General features: G+C 38.5%; 1 protein-coding gene across 12 annotated transcripts in view; it reads left to right on the top strand.

Moving 5' to 3' along the window:
* LRRC28 (leucine rich repeat containing 28) overlaps positions 1–24010 on the top strand; it is a 59093-nt gene extending 35083 nt beyond the window's left edge. For 6 of the 12 annotated variants that reach the window (XM_049811710.1, XM_049811715.1, XM_049811713.1 and 3 more), the window contains 4 exons: positions 5890–5992; positions 10810–10985; positions 13590–13749; positions 17330–18623. In XM_049811710.1, the coding sequence (XP_049667667.1) occupies positions 5890–5992; positions 10810–10985; positions 13590–13749; positions 17330–17402 (512 nt within the window). In that variant the 3' untranslated portion in view covers positions 17403–18623. Of the gene's footprint in view, positions 1–5889; positions 5993–10809; positions 10986–12572; positions 12609–13589; positions 13750–17329; positions 18624–20664 lie in introns of those variants that run through there. The other 6 variants (XR_007507430.1, XR_007507428.1, XR_007507426.1 and 3 more) reach the window with 6 other exon arrangements.
* The last annotated feature ends 3578 nt before the right edge of the window (positions 24011–27588 follow it).

Raw genomic sequence — 27588 nt, forward strand, 5'->3', positions numbered from 1 at the left:
ATCCATCAAAACTTCCACAGTAGTAGCCCAGGAAAGAATTTATCTGCCGCCTTCTCAACCCTTTCAAAGTTTGGAAGTGTTGAACCAGGCCTTCAGGAGTAGGAGGTGCAGTCAGCGTGTGGTGGTTTGTTGTGGGAAGTAGTTGTGTTGTCAGTAAGTGTGGACTATGTATTCTGTTCGTGAAAACCAAGTCCTCTTCCCTGCGTTTGTTACTTCTAAGCCCTGCCAGGGGCTAATCTCTGCTGAAATACAGACACACATGCAGGATCTGTCATGTCATTTGAATAGCCATTAGTAGTTTTTCTAGAATACAATCAGAGTTCAGTGTTAATTAGGTGCAGATGAAGTTATGATAATCACATTGAAAAGAAGCTGAAAATTGAGGTGGCTACAAATGATATTATAATTTCTAAATTAATTACATTGTATGCCTTTAACTTAATTTTTTCAGTGCTAGCAATTCAGTTTTTAAAGAAGCTTATGATCTTTCTGATTTTCTTAGCACCTTAGTTTATATTACTGGAAAGTAAGTGCAAATAATGTCTGCAGACATAGTGTTTTAGTTATGTTCCAACATATGTCATTATATAAATGAGAAAATGAGTTCCAGGATGCATCATCCAGATTCCACAGTACTAACTAAAACAAGCAAAATAACTTCCCCTATTTTGGCAAATATTTCTAACTCCATTTCATGAGACAGGAAGTTGAATCTTTTTAATTTTGGCAAAATAAGATGCTGTTCAGTAAGATGAGGTGTGAAATATTAAAGGATAACAGTTTTTGCTACTTTTGCGCTAGTAGCTTATCTGTGAGCGAGCTATGACCTGGATGAGCTGTAGATCTGCAGAAGTGTTTTAAGTTCAAAAGAAGAAAATAAATCTCTAATATAATGACACACCTTCTTTTTTCTTTATTTTTAGACTCAAATTCAAAACATTCAAAAGGAACTTTTAAAATAACGGGAAACATCAAAGACTGTCAATTGACCTTGTTCAGTAGTTCTTAATAGTGACTCACTGGTGAACATTTGGAGATAATTTGCTATCTGTGGATGTGAAACTGAATCATAAATCCTAGAGTTCAGAGGAAAAGCAGCACAGTATAAATGTAAATGTTTAATCCTTCCTCAGAAGAATCAGAGGGCTTCAGAGTGGTCAAGATGTGATGAAATAAAGTAGAAGATAGAGTTAGTGCATTGAAAAAGAGAAAGATTAAATTTACCATCTGTTGTATAGGAAAATATTTTTCTTGGAGTTTTACTGAAGTTAAGGCATAATTGTAGCATTATTTCTGCTAGCTGCACATGTTGGCTAATGGTTGTTTTGTGTGTATTCTTACATCCACCTTCACTTTACTAGTTAATGACTTAGTAAGGACATTAAATAACAGCGAAAGATACTGTAGAAATATCCACAAGTGATATTCAAGCAAGAATTGTCAAACGATTTTTTTCAGTTAGGGAGCTGAGTTGAAAAGCAGACAATTTATTCATCTCCTGACAGAATGTGGGTTTTTTCTCTTTTTTATTAGACATGTCCATGTTAGAAGAAATATGTTTGGAACATATTGCTTAATGCTTTTTAATGTGTGATTTACTTCATTTATTCCATATGGTGGTTGACATCTACTATGCCAAGGAATCCATTCTTCCTCATCTATGTATGTCCCTTGTAGCTGCCAGTAGAGCCTCTTGTTAAGTGTTACAGAAATCTGCATTTTCCTGTTCCTAGATTGATAGGTGTAAGATTTATTTCAGCAGCACACAGTACTTTCACAGCACTGCTGGAAGGGTACTACGTAGGTTTTTGTCCTGTGCATTCTTTTAAGTCTGTGGGCACGTGTGTCATAAGAAAAAAGTGTAACACTATTAACCAGTTTTACAAAATACAATAAAAATACCTGATCCCACTTTGTGACTTTCAGAACTGGTATATAAAGAAGCAGATGGGTAGACAATAATGAATTAGTCATTTGTTCTGCAGAATACACTTAATTCTTGGATATGCCAGTATTTTCCAGCTGTTGAATATCCAAAGAAACAAGACTGCATGGATCCAAGCCTTTGGGCCTTCCTAATAAATTTATTTTTTAAAAAAGGCCAAATTGTATGTGTAACTTGAACTAGAAACTGCATCCTGGACAGTCCTGTTATTGTTAGGGTAGCTTTCGTGCTACCCTAATAAATGGTCTTAGGAATTATGTTCTTGAATGGTAGGATGGAACTACTGATCATTTTATGTCAATCTACTTAGAATATGAGTTATTCCTTGACAGAAATTTAGCTTTAAAATTTTACCATTAGCAAATGCTCCAATGCCTGAAAACAAATTCCAGTGCAAGCAGAAATTTGAATCTGATGATATTGCAAAAGTAAAAATGATTTATGTAATAAAGTACAAATATAATTAAATTTGCCATAAGTTCTCAAGTGTACTGGCAGTGCAGGGGATGTTATGACAGCAAATATTCAGTGTTATATCACTTCATTGAGGGTTTATGTGCACTTTTTTGTTTAGAAAATGGGTTTAGTAATTATCACTGCACAGTAAACAAAGGCCTTATTCTACCTCAGTATATGCTGCTTTTGTGTCCTTGCCCTCACAGTATGGTTAAAAGAGCATCAGTGCAGACACACAAGTGCTTTTGTTCCATCTTCAGCCATGTGGAATGCATATGCCAGGGCCCTGAGGTTAAGGGGGGAAAAAAAAAGGAGAAAAAAGAAAAAAAAAATTGGGGGGGTGGGAGGAGGAAAAATAGAATTGGGGTTTGTTCAGGACTCATGGCATTTGGTCATTTCTGGGAGAAAGGTCTTTGATCTGGGAGCCTGGAAGGAGGAAAGTGGAAATGTTTTAGACACAGTACAGTGCTTGCAAAAGCCACATGAAAACATTCTTTGTAGCTTTAGCCTTTTCAAAGATGGACAGCTTCCTTATTTTACAAAGTTCTTCAGAAGCATGTTTTTTAGAGAACTGTTAGCAATATTTGTTGACTGATATAAGACATAAAAATTAATGTGGATGGGTTACAAAGAGCTTTTTAAAGTGGTGATTTATTTAAATTTAAACTTGATGGATAGTGTTTGAAACTGGAAAAAAAAATCTTTTGGGGACTAGAAGATGCTTGGTTATTTAATGCAAAGAAACTATATCAAAGGAACATTTATAGTTACAGGCTATTTGGCTTTGGCTATTGAATTTTTCCCACTGAGATATTTTGTCTAACATCCAAAAATTTGCTTTAATTACCTAGGAAATGCAGTCAACTCAGAACTTAGAATCTAAACATAGCATAAGATAAAGACAGAGGGAAGAGATGAGATGCAGCCTAACTCCCCCCCCCCTCAATGCATATGAAAAGAACAGCTTTAGGGCTTTTTTTGACTTGCCTGATTTCAGCACATTTGCATACATCTGTGTAGAATTGAACAAGATGAGCCTCTCTTAAAAATTTTCTTCCATTCTCTAAATTAATAAGTTAAACAGTAGCACATTCAAGCTAGTCCAGCAACCCATAGTTTTCTGCTTGTCTTCGTGTAATTGGCTTCTGCAACATGAGGCAATATTCTCTAAGCGTTAGGTGTGCCCTGCACATACTATCTGCTTTAAATTTTATTGGATGATTCTTTTCCAGCCTTACAATATTTTATGATGTTATAGTGCCTCAGTATTGCAAAGTTTTTATTCGTTGTATGATAACAATGTTTTTGTTTCATCTAAAAATATCCCAGAACTTTACTAAACTATTTTCAGCCCTGCAATACTGAGCCAAAATAAATCATCTTTGAGGTGTTAGCTCATAACTATGTACAGCAGCATCTCACAGCAGTGCCTACCAGTCAGCAGAGATATTTGTTGTTGCTTCTTGCATCAGGACAGTTGATGGATGCAGCAGATAACTCTGCAAACTAGAATGTCTTTGGGACAGGGTCAAAGAAGCATGTGATGGCTGAACATGTCCCCTGATGTCCAGTAACTCCAGTTTGGACAAAGTCCAGATTATGGTCCCTGAAACCTCCATAGACTCTTGCAGGGCAAGGGTCTGTATTAAAAGAAAAAAAAGCAAAACTCAGTTTTTCTATGTTAACATTTTTATTTCAGAAAAGCAATCTATTTGTTTTCTGTGGTATGATCACTTGTTCTTTATATCAAAGATTTGATAATGTGACATCCTCTGAAGCTGTTCCTCGGAGTGAGCTTTTAAGGTTTGTGGTGCTTACAGCTGGCATTCAAGTGGGTGACAGCGGAAGACATTCAGTATGTTTTAAGATGGCCAAATGTTTGGGGAGGGATCACTCAAAATATCATTTATTTTATCTGCACTAAGTGGTGTCCAGAGCTCTTGCATGCAAAAAAACTATTCAATAATAAAGAAGGGAATGTATTACCTGTAGTCATAGTAGGGAATGATGAGATCATTATTCCGAATAGAACTATAATGGAAATTATTTTAATTTTTATTCTGTTCTTGGCCATGATTACAAAAGGGACAAAAGCTATGCTAATTTCTCTGGGTATCCTTATGTTTATGCCAACCAAGGTAATTGACAGTTGATAAAGATGGGAAGTTGGAATTAGTCGATATTAGTACCATCTTGCAATGTGGCTGATTCAGCCAAATGCTTGTTTATCTTGCTTATTTTCTATAACATGGTCATAAAAAATTAAAAAATAAATCTGTATGCCTCCCAGCTTCTTAATTTTTTCATAATGCAATTCGCCTGGGTTGCAGCTATCCTTTCCCAAGCAGACAGACTTTCAAACATTGTTCACTTAGTCTGTGCTTTGTATTAAATGCATGTCTTTTCCTAACCCAGTATCTTGAACAGCATAAGAGCTACAGATGAAATGGCCTGCCCAGATGATCCTACATGTCATCTTTCTTGCCAGTTCAAAACTTTTTTAGACTATTCTTTTTAGCTCACTATTTGGTTTGTCTTTTTAAATGTCTAACATTAGCATGTTTTCTACTTCTTTTGATAGCAGACAGTTTTACCACTGACTAGATCTTGCTGATAAGCAAAATTCTTTTTTCCAAGAATTCTTCCTAGAAACTAAATTTTCCCTTTTTAAATTTTGCTCCATTTTTCCACTTCAATTTTCTAAACAAAATAATATTCCATACCTATATGCTCCTATCTGGGGGTATGTTAATATATTTCTAGTCTATGAAGGTATCGCTTGAACATGCTATACTTGCTTCTTTTGACTGCCAGCCATGAATATCTTAACAGAAATAATGTAAGCAGCACACCTTCAGATATATTGATCATTTACTTGTAGCCACAACTTTTGTTGTAGAATATTCTGCAGTTTAATGCTTGTATATTTTCTTGTGTTCTGTAAATTACCACATCACACAGACTTGTTTCTGAATGATTACTGTTTGTATTTGGTTATGGCTAATGTAATCAAACATCTCCTCTTGGAGAAAAGAAAGCCTAGGACAGACCACATTCTTGTTTATGTCTTTACCACTTTACCAAAGATAGTGACGCTGTGATATCAGTGACATGAGGCCAGTTAATGAAAGCAGGTTTGACCTTATGAACTTGAAGTATGCACTGTAGATTTGAAATCAATTGTCCATTTGATTCTTCAAACTGACTTTGGAGTTTATCAATGTTAAAATTAATTATTTATAATGGGATTTTCAGAGCTACTGAAAAGGCTTTTGTTTTGTTTTAGTAATTTTCAGTGCTATTTTCTAAACAGCTTTTCAGCTCATCCATAATAAAACCCTTGGCTGAAATTTTACAACTGAGAAGTACTATTTATGTTTGCTTACATTGAGTCTGATTAGCTTATTTATAATTAAAGAAAATTGCTTTGCTTATAATTGTCACTGTCATCCCTTCTCCCCCTGACTTTTCTTGTTTTCTAAACCCAGATTTAGGTCGTTCTCGGGAGCTGCAATATGTTTATGTGGATAACAATATTCATCTGAAAGGCCTCCCATCTTATTTGTATAATAAAGTCATTGGTTGCAGTGGGTAGGTATGAATTAATTCAAATGTCTTGCATACCAGTTCTTTGTAAAATTTCTCATAAATATCTTCCTGTATGATATATCTGATTTTTGTGTGTGTGTGCGTGATTGATTCAGAACTGATGTTACTTTGAGGGTATTACTGCAGCTCCCAGTTCTGTTTTATTTTTGTAATAAATCTCTGTGTTAATTGCTGACTTTCAATGTTTTAGTATTAAGCTCTGACAGACAGTGCAGTTATTCTGAAGGAATTTGTAATGAATGATAACGTAAGGCCTAAAGCTGAATCCTAGCTGCATTTAAAGGTTGACCAAAAACGTAGGCTTCGCAAAATTTCCAGAGCTAAAGAATGAACAAAATATTATTTAATGTGTTGCAGCATCTATCTAGTTCGTAAGTTCTCACATTTCTGTAAGTTGTGGGCCATAACATATATCTTGGAATGTCACATGCAGCTCCTTCATTTTACATCCCAGTATCAGCTTCTTGTAGGTCTTGGTACCTACTAACTAAGTAACTTTTTTTAAGAATTATGGATTGACAGGTATATTTTTATGTGTGGATTTTCAAAATATCCTAGGCTGTGTCATGTTTGTGGTTAGGATGTGAGAAAAAAGTAGTCTGTCTAGGACACTAGCTTAATTCTTTCAGCACTGACACTAGCATAAATTAGGATCAGCACCACTGATGAACGGAGCCTTACTGGTGTAACACTGATCAGAAGAGGATTGTTCCCATTACCATCTAATTATAAATTTCTGGTATGCTCACTCTCTGCAAATCTTGCATTAAATATAAATTCCCTCTCTACAGCCTGTGCTCTACTGCAATATGTGAGATGCTGAGTCTTGGCATTTTAAGGTTTTTTCTAATATTCCCGTGTCAGCTGGTTGTATGGTATTTAAATACTTGGAAATGGATTATAATTCTGCTGAACTGTATGCAGTCTCAAGCTTCTACTAATTTTGTTTTTCAAGAAAAATAATTTCTAGCCTTTGTTCTTTCAGAACTGATTGTAAAATGTAACACAGACATGAAATTGACCCTAAAGGTAATTGAACTGTATTGATTGTGACCAAAACCACTAGTGACAATGCAGGAAGTGTTCCAACAAGTTTGGTCCAACTGTCCTGCCTATTTCAGGTGATTTTAAACAACCATGACTTTATTTTTTTTTAATGTTTTAAGTCCTTATTTTATACTCAGTCAAAATAATTTTATCTTTGCACTGACCTTTTGTAAAGACATTACCAGTTCTTTTTGCTGTCATTACATGTACACTGCTGGTGAGCCGAGCTGCTAGTATCTCTGATGGAGAGTAGTTGTGGTGGGTTGACCCTGGTTGGATGCCAGGTGCCCACCAAAGCTGTTCTATCACTCCCCCTCCTCAGCTGGACAGGGGAGAGAAAATATAACAAAGAGCTTGTGGGTCGAGATAAGGACAGGAGAGATCACTCACCAGTTACCATCATGGGCAAAACAGATTCAGTTTGGGGAAAATTAACTCAATTTATTACAAATCAACCAGAGTAGGGTAATGAGAAATAAAACTAAATCTCAGAACACCTTCCCTCCACACCTCCCTTCTTCCCGGGCACAACTTCACTCCCAGATTCCCTACCAAGCCCCCCCAGCGGCACAGGGGGACGGGGATGGGGTTCACAGTCATTTCATCACATGTTATTTTCTGCCGCTTCATCCTCCTCAGGGGGAGGGCTCATCACACTCTTCCCCTGCTCCAGTGTGGGGTCCCACCCACAGGAGACAGTCCTCCACAAACTTCTCCAACGTGGGTCCTTCCCATGGGCTGCAGTTCTTCACAAACTGTTCCAGCATGGGTCTTTTCCATGGCATGAAGTCCTGCAGGAGCACACTGCTCCAGCGTGGGTCCCCTGCAGGGTCACAAGTCCTGCCAGAAAACCTGCTCCGTGGGCTCCTCTCTCCACAGATCCGCAGGTCCTGCCAGGAGCCTGCTCCAGCGTGGGCTTCCCACAGGGTCACAGCCTCCTTCGGGAACCCACCTGCTCTAGTGGGGTGTCCTCCGCTGGCTGCAGGTGAATATCTGTTCCACTGTGGACCCCCCTGGACTGCAGGGGGACAGCCTGCCTCACAAGGGTCTTCACCACGGGCTGCCGGGGAATCTCTGCTCCGGCGCCTGGAGCATCTCCTCCGCCTCCTTCTTCACTGACCTTGGTGTCCGCAGGGTTGTTTCTCTTACATGTTCTCACTCCTCACTCCGGCTGCCATCTCCGTCTGTCCCAACTTTTATCCTTCCTAAAAATGTTATCACAGAGGTTACCGCTATCACTGATTGGCTTGGCCTTGGCCGGCGGTGGGTCCGTCTCAGAGCCGGCTGGTATTGGCTCTGTCAGACACAGGGGAAGCTTCCAGCAGCTTCTTACAGAAGCCCCCCCCCCGCTACCAAAACCTGGCCACACAAAGCCAATACAGTAGTATAAAACTAGTATAGAAGAGACCAAAAAATTTGCAAGTGTTGCAATAAAATTAATACTTGTAATGCTTCTGTGGAATTAAAAAAATGATAATTTTTTCCCCTTAATAATAAAGAATGAAAAGAAATTATTTTTAGTAAGCAAAATAATATTTGTATTTGTGTACCAAACAGATACTTGTCTTTATGTTGTGAAGCTATCTTGAAACATCATAGATTATTTTAAAGGAAAATTTTCAACATAGGAAGAGTAGTTATATATACATATATATATAATTATGAAATCAAAGGTTGTATTTGATAATGTGCTGAGTGACGTTAAAATCATGCAATAGTGGTCATGTGAAGAATTTCTGTGTTCTTTCCAAGAAAGCATTAGTAACCAATGCAAGGTTTTTATGGGTCAGGTGAAAGTTGAAGATCCAGGCTTTAGTGCTCTGTCTGGTCATCCACTGGAGAATAAAATCCGATATGCTGCTGTTACTAACATAAAGCTAGATTTCTGAAAATAGAATATAAATTGCATTGTGTAAGTAATGAATCTCTGTCTGGGAATCCTGTAGTCAGAGTGACTGAAAAAGTCTTTTATGTAAGAGGTGATGATCTCAGCACTCAAAATAAATTTTGATCTTATTTTTTTGCAGATTGGATTTCATAGTCTCCAGCTAGGTATCTGTCAGTCTTGTTGAAGGCAGCCAATAGGTGGTTACAGCCTTTTTTCCCCAGTTAGTTATTCATCAGCCTTCTTCTGCAGCTCCATTTTTTCCAGCTAGTTAGACCATCGTCTATTCCACTTTTTAACCTCTATGGATTTTGTGTGGGGTTTTTTCAATTCTTTGTTCCTGCACCCAGTATTACTCGTAGGTTGAGATTCATTCCCTAATCCATCCTGATTTAAGGGTATATATCTCAGATTATTCCTCTTGATGGTCTGTTTTTCTTGTTTACTTTAGTTTTCGGTGTTGTGGTCTGGCATTAATAGCCTCACTCTTTACATAAAGTAGACCAAATGGCCCAGCTCTGAACTGCAGAAAATGTAGTGAGTTTACGGGTGTGTCTTCTGGCTAGGTTAAGGGATTAATCAGCTTGAAAATACAACATTCTAGATTTATTTGTTGTGATAGCTAACTCATTGGATATGGATTGCTGGGGAATGGATTGTTGGAATATTGGATCTCTGAATTCCCAATTATATTTTAACCTCATTAATGGTTTGTGGGAAAGCATTAAATATTTAACAAGAGGCTTATTGACTTGCTGTTTGATGCTGCTCTTTTTTGCTTGTTTCTATGGGCTGTTTTTCCTTTAATCAGAAGAGATGAGATCCTTTGTTATCAGAGAAGTACTGTAAGATTTCTTTCACGACTGATAAGGTCGAGTGTAGTTACCTCACTTTTAGGTCCAATATCTGGGATGGCTGACAAATTTGTGTTTCTGTTCCATTTGTTAGGACTGGCCCTAACAAGTTGCTCTTGGCTTCAAATTTAAGCTGTCATAAACAATTCCAATTCCCCTGTTGACTTCTCCAACCTCTTAGTAGAATTTTCCTATGCGTGTCTCTTTGGTATGATAGTTTGCAACAGGGATCATGTAAAGAGTTGTTATTTTTACTACAAGCTGAGTTTCTCTCCTTGGATCCAAATAACCTTCCTTTTCCTTAGATGATTTGGGAAGGGCAAGGCTAGTAGACATACTAGCATATTTTCCCACTACAGCTTAGGATGTTCTTTTTATTTTTCCTTCACCTACCCACCCCCACCCCCCCCAAGGAACTCTGTGGGAGGGGAAAGGTATAGTACAGAATCACACAGTGGCACTTAAATGATATTTTTTGGTGGTTGTAGTTTGCCTCACATATTGTAGCTGAGAAATCCTTTACCATTCTGAACTGGTCAATCCAAGACACAGGAAGCCAACTGTTAGGTCTATGAAACTGTTTACCTGTATAAACTATTCTGTAATAATGGCATTCAGAGCCTAAAAGAGATTAGCGCATTGGTACAGTAAGGGACACATTGTGCACTTGGTTCACCTCCTTGGGATTGTGTTCTTATTTCTCCAGCTTTTGAATGTTTTTTGATAAGTAAAGACCTCCAGATGTGCCATGACTAGCACATCACAGAAGATGGTAATCTATAGAAAATGTGTGTCAACATAGAATTGTAGAATAGTTCGGGTTGGAAGGGACCTCTAAAGGTCATCTAGTCCAGCCCCAACATGTATTGCACTCTGCAAGAAATCCTTGAATGGTGCTGCACTGAACAACAGTATCAGGCATACTTTGGGTTGGTCATCTGGGTTTTCCCATAAAGTTACTTTTATTATTATTTTTTTTCTAACCACTTCCTAAATGTCTTGTGTCCTCCTAGTTGTGGTTCTCCAATTCAAGTTTCAGAGGTGAAACTGCTCTCTTTTTCATCGGGCCAGTTAACTGTGTTCCTGCCAGCAGAGGTGAAATCTATAGGGACAGAAACAGATCATGTGCTACCTTTGCAAGAACTGGCCATGAGGACCCTCTATAACACCTACTACAGGTTTTTAAAAGGTATGAAATTTCTGCATTCTTCAGAGTACAGAAAGAGTGGAAGTCCTTTTCTGGCAATGATAGGAACATTTCAAATAGGTCTTCAAAGAGCTGGGCAAGGATTAATATTTTAAAAGATTTATTTAATCAAATTATGTTTGAAATGCTGTATTAGAACAAATATAAAAAATTCGAAAATCAAGAAACAGAGATCCAAAGACTATTTCTAAGGTCGAGTGGTACTTACAAATGGTTTCTTTCTTGAGGACTGTATAAAGAAGGACACTTTTTGCAGGAGAAACTCTTTAATGGAAATAGGAGATGAGAAATACAGTTCCTGAGGCAAGATTAGATGCATCAGCCAACAATGCAACTTCTTGCCAGGCAGCACACTCCTAAACTGGCAGACTTGTTATACATAAGGCAAAAGAAATGCTAGCAGCCCTTGGCCATTTCAGTACAGTGTGACAGCTGAGCTGTTTTACTTCTGCCCCAATTCAGGCTCTTTGCTGTAAAGTGGCCCTTGGCTCATCTGGTTATGCATCATGCAATCACATGAGTTAGCAATATCTGATGATAACCTGCAGATTCAGATTTAGATGTATTGTGACTCCCTCCTGTTCAGGGCATCTTGGGAATTCATCGGCTTTAGAGGTGACAGTAGAAAGCAGAAGGGTGGAGAGATACAATGGAAAGGTTAGGGGATTTATGATAAGGGGTCACTAGTACCATGGCCACTGGAGTAAATCATAACTGTTGAACTATTGCTTTGCCAGGAAAAGTGTACAAGGAGATCTGCAGCAAATACGTTGTAAAGAAGCTTCATGTTGAGGGGTGGGATAACCATACAAGCCTATGTTCACAGGAAACGGCACTGCTTTATGGAGAATGTATTTACTGATATAAAGAACATATTAATTGACCCATTTGCGGGTGTGTATTTTTTATATTTCTGCATATGGTGGAGAGAGGGCAGGTTTTTAGTTTAGTTAATCAGGTTATCAGCTACACCAAAATTGCACAATGACGAATGATATTTCATTTTGATTTGCAAAATTCTAGTCTTTGAAAAGGAGTTTGAGAACATCAGGTACAAGATCTTTTAAATAACCAGTAACTACTTTTCTCACTGGGTTGTGACTTGCACAATAATCTCTGGAATATGACTCTGTGAATGTGGTTCCTGAAGATGCTGGTGAAATTTGGTTGGGGAATAGCAAGATAGCATTGCAAAATCAGTTTAAGACATGGTTCATAGATGGTTTATACACGGCTGTGAGGATTATATCTAGTTGCAGCCAAGGTGCAGAACCTGAAAAAGATGGTGAAACTTTTTTTTTAACTATCTTGTCTACTTCTAGTTTATTACATTGTACTATGTAGTCTTTTTATATATTTATATATACATAAACACACACACATATCTTATTTTGAGTGACCCTATTAAAGACTATGTGTATTACCACTGGCAACACCCATATTTCAGTGAGGCAGGAGTAATGCATAGTTGAGACAGGTGTAAGATAATGGTGTGCTGAGAAAGCAGGTGGCAGGTGGCACATAAGATTGAAGTAACAGATTTGATCTATCACTGCCTTAAATTTGCAGTTCCAAGGGTGCTGTTAAATACTTGGCAGCTGCTAGGTAAGTATGAGAGAAGTGACTGGACTACTTTTCCTCCATCTTTGCTTGGCTACAGAATGTGACCTTTTCTTTCTGACGCAAGTGTACTATTCATCATGCTTGTCATCTCAATTGAGGCTGTTCTGGTGCATTGTGTATGGGGTTAAACCTTACAGTGTTTGAAAGCTGAAACTAGTGTGATAGTGCAAAACTGATTTATCAAGTACGGTGTCTTGTCTTGATTACTCAGCACCTAAACTCATTCACCTGACTTGGCCATCTCTCAGTTTCTAGATGGAGATTAGGATGTTGGTTTTAATTTATAAAGCACTACATGGCTTGGGCCAAGCCTGAGAAGATGATTGCTCTTTCCCATGAAATGACCTTGGAGTCCCATTTGGTGAAAATGATGGCATCTTGTAAACTGTGGGGGCACACTTAAGAGATTATGAATGTATTGATCTTTTTAGAGGGGTTTCTTTGGTTGGACCTGTGAGAATTATGCTGGGCTGGATTGTATTTCAAGTAATTCTAAATATTTCGGATCCCTTTTTGCTGATGCTGGAGTTTGGGCTTTTTAGTGAGCTTAGCTATTCTGCTGGATTGGTTGCTGAAATATTTTAATAAAACACTGTTGATATCCTTTTTCAGAATTTTATATTGTTACTAATTACTAAACATCTGTCTAGATCATCTTTGTGTCTAAAAATGCTTTGTGATGTATTACTGTTTTTTATTATTTGCTTGAGCTATAATATTTTCACCTGGGTATTTAGGCCCAGTTAATCTTACACCCACAGATGTTAAATTTATACATTTAACTTTTTGAGCTTATACATGGAAATTACCATGCACTTCACCCTAATTTTGTGGTTCTCTTGACAAAGTCTTAAGAGAATGTAAGACAGCTGATTTTCTAAATTGTTCGTGGATCACGCTTGTTGTGTTTGACTTTATCATGCAATTGTTTTGTTACAAGCCTTTTTTGTTTCTTTTCTCTAGATTTGAACTTTCTGACTCCAATCTCCCTACCCAAAAGCCTCTTGGAATTGCTGCACTGTCCCTTGGGACACTGCCACCGCTGCAGCCAGCCTATGTTTACCATTGTCTACCCAAAGCTCTTTCCCTTGAGGGAAACTCCAATGGCAGGATTGCATCAAGGGTAATTATACAGGAAATTACACTGGGGTTTCATTTAGGAAGAAAAACACCTTATGGAACAAAGCATATTCTTAAGGATTTAATTTTTTTATTAACTTAGAAGCCTTTCAGATTTAAAGCCCCTCTCCTATGATTGCATATAAAAGTTGGCAAATCTTATAAATATAAGACAACCAGCGTACTGCTGTGTTGTGGTTTAACCCTGCCAGCAACTAAGTACCACACAGCTGCTCACTCACTTCTGCCACGGCAGGATAGGGGAGAGAATCGGAAGAGTAGAAATGAGAATTTCTGGGTTGAGATAAAGACAATTTCATAGGGAAAGTGAAAGCTGTGTGTGCAAGCAAAGCAAAACAAGGAATTCATTCACCACTTCCCATCGGCAGGCAGGTGTTCAGCCGTCTCCAGGAAAGCAGGGCTCCATCATGCATAATGGTTACTTGGGAAGACAAACACCATCACTCTGAACATCCTCCCCTTTCTTCCCCCAGCTTTATATGCTGAGCATGATGTCGTATGGTATGGGATATCCCTTGGATCAGTTGGGGTCAGCTGTCCCAGCTGTGTCTCCTTCCAATTTCTTGTGTACCCGCAGCCTCCTCACTGGTGGGGTGGTGTGAGAAGCAGAAAAGCCCTTGACTCTGTGTAAGCACTGCTCTGTGTATGCAGTAACTAAAACATCCCTGTGTTATCAACACTGTTTTCAGCACAGATCCAGAACATAACCCCATACTAGCTACTATGAAGAAAAGTAACTCTATCCCAGCTAGAACCAGCACATGCTGTTAGCCTGTTTAACAAGGGCTATTACACTTGCCTCTTTCAGACTGCTGTAAGATACTGAAGTGTTTTGATATGATAGGATTGACTTGTTTGTGGTAGTCCAGCACATGCATGGCACTTCTGTGCCTTAGGAAGGAAATACTACCTAACCAATACTTCCCCTGATGGTCTCAATCCCAACTTCAGGAGAATGCTGCCACCAAATAAAAGTGCTGTAAGATTAAAGGCAGAAAAAAAAATCTTTTAAAGCCAGAGCTTAATCAAAATGTTCTGTAGTAAAATACTCTTTTTATTCTTTCCACACTAATTAACTTGAGATATGCTGTGGAAACACTCTGCTTTGTAACATACATTTCACAGCAATACATCTTTTTAAAAATATTTCAGTTTTGGTGGTTGTAGCAGTTGTGACTGTGTCTGCTGGATTCACAAGTCAAGTAGAAAAGCCTACACAGACTTCCTGACTTGCTGGACAGTACAGTTATAGAAGGGACTTAAAACTGGTATACAGTTCAGGGAATAGTGCCATCGTGTAGATGAAGATTCATAATACCTTTAAGGTGAGCACTGATAGTTTTGCAGTGATTCTTTACGTAGCCTATTAGTCTGAGCTCATACCGTTACCCTTCGTGAGCCATAATATCAACAAATCCACTTTCTGGAATGGAAAACTTATCAGAAGAATTTCAGCTGGTTCTACATGGACAAAACTACAGTACCGTTTGAAACCTAATAAAGGTTTAAAGAAAAGTCACTTGAAGTTAAGCAAATGTGATGCTCAGGTTCTTTTTAGAGAATTCATGTCAAGCTGTTCGTTACAAAGCATCTGCTTAAAGGTGAGGAGCAGAAAAGAGAGGTGCTTTAAAAAGGAATGTTTCTGAAATTATTTGTTGATATGTATAATGCACAAGAATGCCACTTAGTTCTTGTCCTGCTGAAATCCATTGATTTGATAGTTATCTTCCATAAAAAATAAGACACTGCTTTTCAACAGGAAGATCTTTAAGAAAAAGAAGAGACTAATTGGTGATTCAGGTTGATGGTACCTATTTTCCACAGCTGTATCAAAGGGTTTTTTTGCTGTGAGTTTGTGGCATAAGAGGTATCTGATTTGTAAGCAATTCAACTTTTATGAAATGAAAACAACTTAGGTATGCCAAATCTGGACAACAGCCAGAAGGCTGTATAAATACTATTTTGGAAAAGTCATCTTTCTTAGAAAGATCTGAATGTAGAGATTGCATACTTTAACTTGCTATTCTGTTACACTTCAGTCGTATGTTGAAATTAAATGGATTTCATGTTGAGTAAAATAAATTGCTTCCACATTATAGTCATTATGTTCAGAGTGGCATAAGATGTTATAATCATGCTATAAAGTATTTCTTCCAAGCATTGAGTGCCATTAGAATATTATAATTTTCTTAGGAAGTGATGGAAAACTACTTGCTGGTCACTAAATCTTTATATTATCTGCAATAATCCAACAATGGGAAAGTTTGGACTGGAGGAGAGAGCTCTACTTTCTAATGAATTGCTAAGCGTTGTTCATTGTAGAACTTACATGAGATGATAGACATATAAGTAGACACCTTTATGAATTTTTAAAGTTACAACTCAAAAAAACCATACTTTAAGGCTATTTTGGAAGAACAGTATATTAACGTTCTAAAATATTTTCATTGAAAATATTTATTTCTGCATGGTTTTCACTTATTTAAGAAAATTATTATCATTCCTTCCCTTAGACAAGAATGTACTGTGTTCTGCAAAAGGCCGTAATGAATACAGTCTTAAGTAGCTGACATGTGATGCAAATCCACAGAAAATAAGATCTAAACAGGGTAGCCTGTCATCCTTACCTCTGTAGTTTGTGCATTTGACATGGTAAGATTATGTGGAATTGTAGAGCTGTGATAGCTGGTTTAGAAAGATGTGAAGGGGCAGGGTTTCTGTTCTAAATTGCTTACAGTGACCATGAAAACACATAGGGTAGGGATCCTGAATGTTTGAACAGCACTGATTAACACATGCCACATCCATGCCAGTAACTTCTGTCTGCATTTCCGTATCACATTCTGTATCCTCTTATAGGAGAGCATAGTTATGTGTTGAACTGGATTTCTGTATCTGAAAAAGCACAGATGACATGAGCACTGGGTAAAGTCTGATTTCTGGGTTAGTAAAAAACAGATCTTAACATTTTCAAAGCAGATATCTAGGTTCCTGCCAGGATGGGGGCAAGAGGAGGGTCACAGTGAGGCTAGTATCACGCTTTCATGTTGCCACCCCTGCTGTAGTACCTGGCACAATGCAATAGCACTGCCTGTTGATCGATCATCCTTTCTGAAGGTCTGGGCCCAGTTTGTTCACTTGGCTGAACCGACAGGAGGACACCGGATTTCAGTTACTTCATGCCTACAAGCACCAATTTAAGAAACACATGAGCAAAGCTGAAGCAAAGAATTACCCAGCTATCTTCCTTTTAGCTGTTAAACCTACTGGCTGTAATACTCAGCCACACCCTTCACAGAAAGAAAAACCACATGCTGCTGCTTTAAACTGAATACATAAGAAACCAGGAAGTTTTTTGAGAACCCCTGCAGTGTTTCCCTGCCTTTGTGTAAGGCACTCATATAGGGCAAATGAACCTTCTTTTTCTCCAAGTGTCAAGATTGGCTAATCCTATATTTTACAAACCAGCATGTTGTCTGCTGTGGGATGGGGCCAGGAGCTTTAATCTTAACTGACAACTATTCTTACCCACCCCCCCCCCCCCTTTTTTTTTTTTTTCCTAGGAGGACAACTGTTAGTTTTGTGGCATACTGCTGCTCCACCCAGTGTCTGCAGACTTTTGACCTACTGAGTTGATAAACATTTAAAACTACTCCGGAGTGCTGCCAGTTTAAAGCTGCATTAGATGTCGTATCCCATTGGTACTGGAATACTCTGTGTGTGCGCGTGTGCCAAAGCAGCAGAAGTGCCCAGTTGGAAACACTAAGAGGCACTTAAATCCTGCCCTATCGAATTTGGATGAACTGCAGAAACTTTTCGGAAGTGTAAATACCAAGCTTTTGAAAGTATTAACTTCTCTCTCCTCCAAGATAGCATACAAACCAAGCAAATTCACAAGCTCTAACTTGAGGATTTCCAGTATTTTTCAAATGTGGCTGTCTTCAGGTTAACCCGTTGTATTATTTGAGGCAGTTTTCGTTCCCCTAACTGGTGGGGGGGGGCGGAATTTTCAGTTGTGACAAAAGAATTTTCACTTACTCCTCTCCCTCCCCCCATCCTCTTTACCCCTGCAGCTGGATTAAGGTGTATAAATCTAAGCCTACAGAAACCATTGATGGATCCCAGTGACTTACCCATAGAATTTAGCTTTATTTTCTTCCTCTCATCTCAGTACTTCCCTCCCAGTTGTATACCAAGTCTTTGACAGTTAACTGTGGTATTTAAATCCACGTATTAAAAGCAGATCTTCCTTTCTGGTATCATTAGAAGCCACACTGATTTAATTGGAGTAACTAGGATATGTCTGGAGACCAAAGATCCTGTTTCAGTAAAGAAGGCTGGTACTGATGCCTACATGAAGTGGTCTTGCTCCAGCATGTTTGCAGGTGTGTTTTCTTTATTTTCATCTTTCAAGTTTTTTATTTTTAAAAACACTTCCCCTTTTGATTTTTTGAGTTCTTCAGGAAGAAGACAACTTTAACTATCAATTTCACTTGAAAAAAACTAGTAATATGATAGTAAATATTTATATTTATTATATTTTTACACTTGCAGAGACTGTAGATCTGCAAAGAGTTGGTCTTCATCTTTTTCTAGATTCAGCATTTGGCTGATTTGTGAAAGTGTGTCAGTGGAGTGTGTGCCTCGAAGAAGGCTGGAAATCCAGGGGGAGGTATGTGTATCTCCATGCATAGGTACATATGCGTAGATAGATATCTTCACAGAAGGGCTGTAACATTTGTTTTCGTATATTAATGGTAGATTTAGCGCAAATTTCCACTCACTATCATATTTGTGGGAATCATTTTTTGTTAGATCTTGTTCATTTTAAATAAAGGACAAAGGATGGAAAAAAGACCCGAAATGCCTGCATGACTTAAAATTTTAATTTTACACTGAATCAGTTTATACAAAATTAGCCCCTCTTGACTTGTTTTGGAATATACATGTATTTTTTAATATAATGTTTTCTTTATTTATTTTACTTTCTATTTCTTGGGTATAAACTACTTGTTGATTTAGCACAGTGTACTACTCTGTGCAGTAGGTAGTCACAAGCTGAAATAGATGTGAATGAAACAGTTTGTTATAAAAATGGCAAGATAAAGAGACTTATTTGGTAGTATATTAGCATATGTTGTGGTGAGGTGTGCATACTTCGAAGGGAGGAGGCAGTTTTCCTTTTGCCAAAGAAGCATTTGTTCCTGCTGCAGGCTTCCTGGCATCTCTTCAATAAATAGAGTATCATAAGAGCTTAAAAGAGTACCGAAAAGGCAGTTTTGAGGGTGGAATTTTTAGGTTGTGCATGTTACTTGTAAAAGCATTGCTGGTTTTATTGGGTTGGTTTTAGAGAGTTGAATTAACATTAAGAAATGTAGAACTTAATCTTCCAGGAATGCAAGTATCATCTACTGTTTAAGAATTGTGAAACTTTCTAAAATAAATCCCATTTATTAAATGTGCTTTGCAGTAGGGGAAAGAGCCAAGCAAACTTTGTACTATTGGATTTCTGACTCTCTCATTTCACTAATTTGTTTCAATGTTGGTATCCCCAACAGGCGTTCCCACCCAGTGGGGTTTACCACTGAAGCAGCAAAATTAATCTTCAGCTTTTTTCTTTTCTTTCAGTATTACATAGTTGAGACGTAAATTTCCTGTGTATTATACCTATTATACCTAATCCAAAATGTGCAAGTGTAGTACGGAATCCATTTTTTTAATGGATGATAAAAGAACTATGGTAGTGTTACAAATATTAATTTTTCATACAATACTCTGATCAGGAATTTTCAGTATTACTTTTACTGTGGTTTCCTCTGTCTTTGAAGGAGATGTTTTGTTGGAAGTTTGTTTGTCCTCTTCATAGCAACTTACAGACTTTTAAAACACAGTTTATTTCTGAATTCAGTCTGTAAATATTATTTTGGAGTTAAATCTTTTGATCAGTTAAAAGGCGGTGTTGTTTTTTTATTAGGAGTCAGACAGTAAGAGTGGAGCTTGATTTTTTTCTTTAAATTATTTTTTACTTTCTTCTTCCCATAATTAATTTTTTTATTGAGCTCATATCAGTCTATTATTGTCTAGAAGTGCAGTTTAGAAGAAATTCTAGTCTGTTCCATAAGCAGGATGAATCTTAACTAACATTTTAATAGATGATATTTCAAGAATGGAATGTTCAATGAATAAATGACTTAAACACGCAATTGAAGCTGAAATGTCATACCCTATTTTTATAAAACAAGGAAGACGAAAGCCAATATATAGACTGAAAATGCAGCTTAAATTCATGTTTCTCTGATGTTTTTTTTATATGAACAGTGTTTGTATTCATCTGTATCTTTGGGTGATATTGTTCTAGATTAAAATAACTCCATTCTCACTTGTCCAAATTTTTAAGCTGTTCTACTGTAAGAGTATTTCATAACCAGCTAACGTGAGAGCCAGCTATGCAAGTTGCAGAGGGGAGAGGGAGCTTGTTGCTGATTGAACTGTGCATCACTTGTTTTTCAATATGAGGTGTCATAATACTTGGACTTCTCTTTAATGTGTTTATTTCTAGGTACTTTTTGATTACTTGCTCTTGTTTGTCAGGTTAGTCCACAATGAGATAAATTTTTCCTTATACTGCAAAAAATCTGGTTGCAGCAGTTGGAAAAAAATTACCATTTTTTAAGGTTTTTTTTTTTTGTCATAAAAGTAGATCTTAACTCTTAAGGTGGGAGCAGGAGAAGTTTCTGGGGGGGTCTAGGCATTATAAAGAGAAAAGTGCAGGAGAGAAATGAGAGAAAAAAAAAGTCTTTAACCCATTTATATTGCTATAACTTTTTTCTGAGTAAAGGTAAACTCCTAATGTGATTAGGGAGCACAGGCATAATTTCTGTTTATGTTGTGATAACAGGCACCATGTTAATAAAATTGGGACCCTACTGCTTATAGAGATAACTTTTTGCTCTGCCATAAAGGAAACAGGAATCTCTGGCTTTGTTTAAAAATACTATTTGAGTGGTTTTACTATGGACACTGTTACATGTGGAACACTGTTCTTGGGAACCTTCCTGTTACTCCTCTGAAGGATCAGAAATACAAATGTCCTTTCCTGTGCAAAGAACAAGGTCTAATATCAAGAAGTGCGTATTTTTCTGATTTGGCCTGATGCTTCTCTTGAGCTCTTACTGAAGTTCATTACAAACCTTCTATTTACTTCATTGCGGTGAGGTTAAGATCTTACACGGAGTGGAGCCGAGCAGACCTGTTCGTTGCCAAGTTGGCTTCTAATTCTTACATATCGAATTCTGCTGAATCCCTTTTTCTGGCATGAAGGGAGGACAAGACTGTTCTAACACCCATGTGGTAACAGCATGTCAGGTTTTACTGACATCACAGACAAGTTGAAGACTGGAGAGTGACAAACCTTTCACTAGACAGGATGACTTTTTTTTTTTGAAGGCCACTGCGGCCCCATCAGAGTACCACTGATAACAGAAGAACTTTTGCCTTGATGTCAGTGGAGGACAGATCAAGTTTTAATTGATGAGAGAGAAGAATGTGTTTTACCGTCTTTGTACTTCTTGCGAAAACTGGGACAATGACACTGAAGTCCATGCCTGCTGCTAGGCAGCCTCTGTCTGCAGCCAAACTTAGTAATTCCAAGACGTAACTATCTTTGCCTCTTACCTCCCTCTTAATACTACTCACATTGTTGCAAAATGTTATAGTTAACTTGTGATGGAAGAGGCTGAGTAAATTGAATCCAGAGTTTTTATTACTTTTTGTATTACAGACATATTTTGTAAGAGACCAAAGGTCTGGTGGAAAGAAATGGCAAGGTTCATGTGACGTCTTCATTGCTTTTGCTTTTATGTGCCCTTCTTTGGATTACAACTTGAACTTGGATTGCAACTGAGTTCATTCTATGTCTGTTGAAAGCATATGTGTATTGCTTTTTTGCTCTGTATTAACCAAATGTCACTTAGTGTGAAGGTGAGATTGCTAGATGTTTTATTTAAAGTTAGTGGTGCAATTTATTGTATGTGCTTGTTAATAAACTATATTTTTTGATAGAATTACAGTCCATTAAAGTTAACTAAATTTGTGCTCCTGGGCCTATTAAGCTATGTTAGGATGTAGCATTTAATTTACATTTCAGTTAATTTGCATAGTAATTAGCTAGTAAGTCTCTTGTCCCAAGGCTGAAGAGGCGGGGTGAAGACACTTCTTAAAACACTACCAAGCCCAAAACACCACTTGAGTTCACTTAATGCCTTTGTCTCAGACAATGTAGTTCACCAGATCTTGCATAATAGGAACAAAACCCATATGGAAACATTACTTTACACCCTTCTATGGATTGATCAAAAGAAAAATAACTTTGAATAGGGCTGTATTAAGTGCTACCCTGATAGTCCATAGATGTGGCTGTGGTTCATGTATTATTTACTAAGCAGCATTCAGCAGCTTTTTTCCCCTCATCTAACAGATACCATAGGAACAAGGTTGCCAAAAAGAAGTAGAAATTAAGCATCTGTTTTTCCAGTTATTTCACTCCTTGCTGTGCAGCATTTTGCTTCAGTCAAAGCTGCTATCCTGTATCTATTCTGATGAGTTCAAGTGAGATGCTGTCTGAATTATTGCACATGTATTGGGTGAATATTAGCATGTCCATTCTTAAACAACACCTATGTTGGTCAAGGTGACTCTAAACATCAGTTATAACGGATCCCTTGAAGGGTTTACATACCCATTGAGACCTCCCTGATGCTTGCTTGCTAGTAAGTTTACAATGACTTGCCTTTTTAATATCTTACAAATGACAACATAAATTTTCCTACCCTTGCAATGTAGGTAACCTCTGATGCAAGGCAGCAGGAGGAGGATGCAAGGCGCTAAAGTGAGATTGCGGGGGGCGGGGTGGAGAACAACCCTTAACCTATAACTTTTACGGACTACTGCTATGTCCCTTATGAATTAGAAAGAAACAAACGGGAGAGCTTAACATCCTTTTCCTTTGCAATTAAAAGTACTTGGCATAAATGCAAGCTAAGTGGAAACTTCAGTGGCTGAATAATGCTATTGTATGCAGGAAATGAGAGGAGCTGAGATCTCACTTGGAAAGGCACTACATGTTTTGTGACTTTGAAGCCAAGATGTAGGGCTGTTCTGTGTGGTGACATTTTGGGAACTTGAGAGCCGAATTGAACCACTGCATCTGCATCCCCCAACTTTAGTGATCAATTAATAATTACAGTAGAGCCCTCTCTATTCTGCACTGAAGAATCCTACTGGTATTCCCTGTAGCTGGCTCAGGAGCCTGGGAGCAGCCATTTTTAACTATGAGGTTTGTGTCTGCTACTTCAGCAAGAAAGAGCAAGAGTTGACCGAATGCTTTCTTTATCTTTTGACATTTTAAATAATGAAATCCTCATGGCATGCTTTTTCAGCACCCATTATGCCCTTGAGACATCTCCCGCTCCCAGGCAAAAGACCTTGACACATCTGTGAGAGATCTTGAGTCTCAAGCATGAAAGCAGTTCTGTTGTTGGAGGTGCTGAAGTGATTTGACTTTCTGATGATGCCTTCCAAGTGGCAATCAAGGGCTAATTTCTCAAGTACCCTGATGCTCTTTTGTATGTTCATGAGGAATGTAAATATTGACTGGCTCTTTCTGTCAAAGAAAGCTGTCAGTCACAGCTGCCTGTTCTGTTGCTAAATATGACTACAGCCACAGTATGAGGACCAGTGCCTTGAAGGTGTTCTCCTGTCGTTTTCTGTGAACCTCAGGAAGTTACAAGATTTAACTTTTTTTTTTCCAGATCAATTGAGAAAGCTTTCTTGTAATGAAAAATGCAATACTGAGTTTGTTTATTGATTGGTACTATGAATATTCTTTAAGTGCACTATTATAACAGCAAATCAAGCTATTCTAGTAAGAAAGCAAAGAACGCATTGTTAAATTCCATTTTGGTGCAGGTAAAGTCCACTGGAAAGCTAGTATTTTGTTTAAGAATGAGAAACAGGGCACATAATTCATGACAAAATGGAGATGTGGTCTGAAGATGCTGATGACATTGCCTAGATCTTATGAAAAAATATGTTTAAAAAGATAACAAGTGTTCCTTCTAGGGGCAAGTACTAACTAATGGTGGTATAAAATGTGCCGCATTCTGCTTTTGTTGATCTACCTTCTGGCTCCTGTAATTCTGTACCTGTAGCTATTATATCAATTTTACTAGGTTTCCTTTATACTTCAGTTTTAACCATTGATTTTTATTGTTAAACCAATTAAAAAAAATGAAGGTGAATATTCTTGGGTCAGTTTGTGATAACCGTGATTGCTTCGCTGGCACTGAAGTTTTCAAAACAGTCTGAGCATGGACTTGAATTTGGCTGCCTTTGATTTTCCCTTGTCTCTGTTGGCTCTCTGATTTCATTTTTGCAAAAAGCCAGATCAGTGTAGATGATACAGGAAGAGAAGAATTACCAAGAAAAACAGCTTTAACTTTCTTCATAAAGCCTAGCTTGGAATAGGGCTGGCAATGTCTCCTATATGAATTCTAGGTAAGTGCTCCTTTTAAAGGAGGATGAAAAACAGTGAGTTGTCCAGGCAGTAGAGAACCCCATGTCTAAAAGTACCAGGATTAATTATTCTGTATATTCACACCTTACTGTTCTTTATCTTTGTTTTTATAAAAACTGAGTAACTGCCACAATAGTGAGTTAGTTTATATCCTTACATCTTTGTAGAATTAAGATTGATTTTATACTTCCCCTGATACACTCATTACTCATTCACAAGAGGTGCAATACCTCTTTTCTTTTTTTTCCTGTATAGTTGCAAGTAACAGCCCTTCTTTCCTCTCTGTCCTCACTCACGACTAGAAAACGATGCTCTGTTCTCTAGTCAGTAGACAAACTCTTGCTGTGGTCCCATTTTCACTAATATTAAATAAAGCAGCGTGTTACCTGCACAGTGACACAGGTTTGTTCATCATCAGGCAAAAGCATCTAATCACATATCTGTAAAATTATCTAGATCACAAATACGCATTCTGTTCTGGCTGCAGATGAATAGAGGATATCTAACTTAAATTAATGGATTCATTTATATTAAATCTGTACTTCATATCAGATTTTTAGATCTAGCAGTATCTAATCCCCACTCTTAAGCCTCCATTATGAAACATGGGGGCTCAAATTTCTCCAGTAGCTCAATCTAAACTGTAGCCAAACTTATGTCTGATTCCTGTAAGGGTACTTGAGAGAAGGTTTGAATCGAAAACCTCTATTTAATTATCTCCTTTTTCCCTTCTCCCTCAAGGAAGCTCAAATGGTGCAGGAACTGATACCTACTAGCTAGAAATCTCTGTCCAGGTCAGTGCCAAGCCAGTTCCCTTCCCTGCCGTGTCGGGTGGCATGCTGTCTGACATCCCTGCCCCACTTGCTGTTCTCTGGCCCCAAGCTGCAAAGATGAAAAATTGATTCCGGGCCATCTCATTGAAATATTATCATGAAGTGTTCACAGGCATGCTGGGACTAGTCTTTTACTTACAGGAACATTTATTCAGGGGGAATCTAGTATGTTATGTAGCAAGAAGCTGCAAGAGGGAGAATGAATTTACTGTTTTCATTTACACTCAGTAGCCTGAGACCTTACTGTGGCTTTAGCTGTTCTTGATTAATTTCATATGTGGATGCCCCTATTCCAGAATAGAAGTGCCTTGTTACAAAATAATTTAATTCCTTTAATTTCATTTGGGAATAAGTACATCCACACACCTGGTATTTAAATCTGAGATAACTTTTTTTTTTATGAATTTTTACCCTGCTCTGTTCTGGATCAGATCTCATGTGTAGCTAAATCCTTGTATTCATTTAACAAGACCTGATTTATTGTTTAAAATTCTTTCTTTTGGGAAGTACCTGCTTGGAAAATAAAAATTGCGCTTGCAAGAATAAGACTGGGGCGGGGGGGTGGGGGGGTGGGACGACAGCCTATAAAAATTCTGAAAACAATTGGTTTGGAAGCACCACATTAGAAAACATTGTTACGGGTCAGATCTTATTCTACTGTTTTATTCTGAAACATCTGTGTTTTGACACTTCAAAAAAATTTATTGTGATACAGTATCTCAAATCGAGAAATACAGCTTTGAAACATGGCTTGGAATATTTAAGTTTTCTGACATGAAAATGTCTTTTATGTCTCCACCAATGCATTTTCTGATGAAAACACAACTGGCAGGAAAGGTTTGGACTGACTTTTCTCTGCCCAGCTGTCAAGGTAAGAAGCTGCGCTCAGGAGTCACTCTCTTAAGCAGCCCTCCTTGCTGGGGTTGTGGTTTGAATTCCCTAGATGCAACCCAAGGCTGCCGCGGGCTCTGTTGAGGAGCGTGGTGGTGAGGGTAATGCGTTCCTCCTTGGTGTCTCTTTCCCAGTGTGACTTGCTGCTTTGGTTCAAGCTTACTGCTTTTTAGCTGCATGGATCCAGTTCAGGTGCCAGAGACGGATGTACACTTCCATGGTGCAGCATGTGCATCGTGAATGCGTAAGCATGGAGGAGAGCTTTCCTGAAGATCTATTACTAAGCTCTTTAAGATTTAATACTCTCTTGAAGTTCAAACCAGTGTAAGGGAAGGCTTAAGCAGCTTAAGGGGTTAAAATGATCTGTGACTGTGTCCTTCAGACAGTTTAAAGACCCTGCAGCAACCCAAGTGGGCCACCTGTTCCTCTCTCAGACAAACAGGTTACCCTCCTGACCTTTATTCTGCCACCCTTCAGTTTTGCCTGGCCTGGCTCCATGTGTGGAGTGATTGTTCTGAAGTTTGTCATTGTTCAAAATGCCACTCGCCAGAGTTTAATGTGCACAGCTGCAACCTGAGCCGTCGCCGTGTGTTAATAAGACTAAAACCGTTGGACCGACACCAAAAGATCTGCTTGCACTTGGCATGTCATAAATTAACATCATTCTTACCTGCCAGGGATGATTCACTGCTGGCTCAAAGCATATTTAAACTTTAGGGGATGCCAACAAACTGGGCGGTGGTTTGACCTGCCACGTGGCCGGAGACTGCTGCTTTTCTCTCTGCCTCCGCCTTCCCTCTGTTGCAGCGTGTTGGGAAACAGAAGCTCTTTATGGTGTTATGAGAGCTTGTGTTTGTGTGCTGCCCTGGCCCTCCTGCCCCTGTCTGCCAAAGGCCTGGCCTGTTTGTGGGAAGATCCTTACTGGCTTTCGAATTCCTAACTGGATTGTTAGTGCCAGTTTTGGGAGTGGTCCTGGGGGGTTAATGCTTGACTAGACTGTAGCCTGTCATTGCAGCAGCTTCAGAAGGCTTTCTTCCCGCGAATCCTGCCTGCCCTAGGGTTGTGATGTCCTCTTAGCATCCCAGAAACTGCATATAAATGCCATGTTAGTGGAGTACGCTTGGCCAGCTAACAGCTCGCAGCAGGTGTGTTAAGCCGGTGCCCACGCTAGGCAGCGTAGGAGGCGGAAAGGGATGCCCCACGTGGAAATGGTGGAGATTGTATTGCAGGGTTATATGCCAGAGGTTGAACGTGCTCCTTGGAGCCCAGACTCTTGGGCTCCAGTGTCACCAGCAGTGCGGTGCGGGGTGGAGTGGGGACGGTCCCCCCGGGCTGTTGCAGGGCAGAGAGAAATAGGAGATAAGAAGGGATGGGAGACAGTTAAAGATGGTTTTGCTCTTCCTCACTGAAGTTCACAGATGGGGGGAGAAGGCCAGTATCTCTGGTGGACTGGGAAGGTATTCATCTATCTCCTAATAGAGACCAGACCTTTTTATAATGACTCAAGACTTGTCTCCTCACACTT

The sequence above is a fragment of the Accipiter gentilis genome, chromosome 10, assembly GCF_929443795.1.
Source record: "Accipiter gentilis chromosome 10, bAccGen1.1, whole genome shotgun sequence".
Classification (NCBI taxonomy): domain Eukaryota; kingdom Metazoa; phylum Chordata; class Aves; order Accipitriformes; family Accipitridae; genus Astur; species Astur gentilis.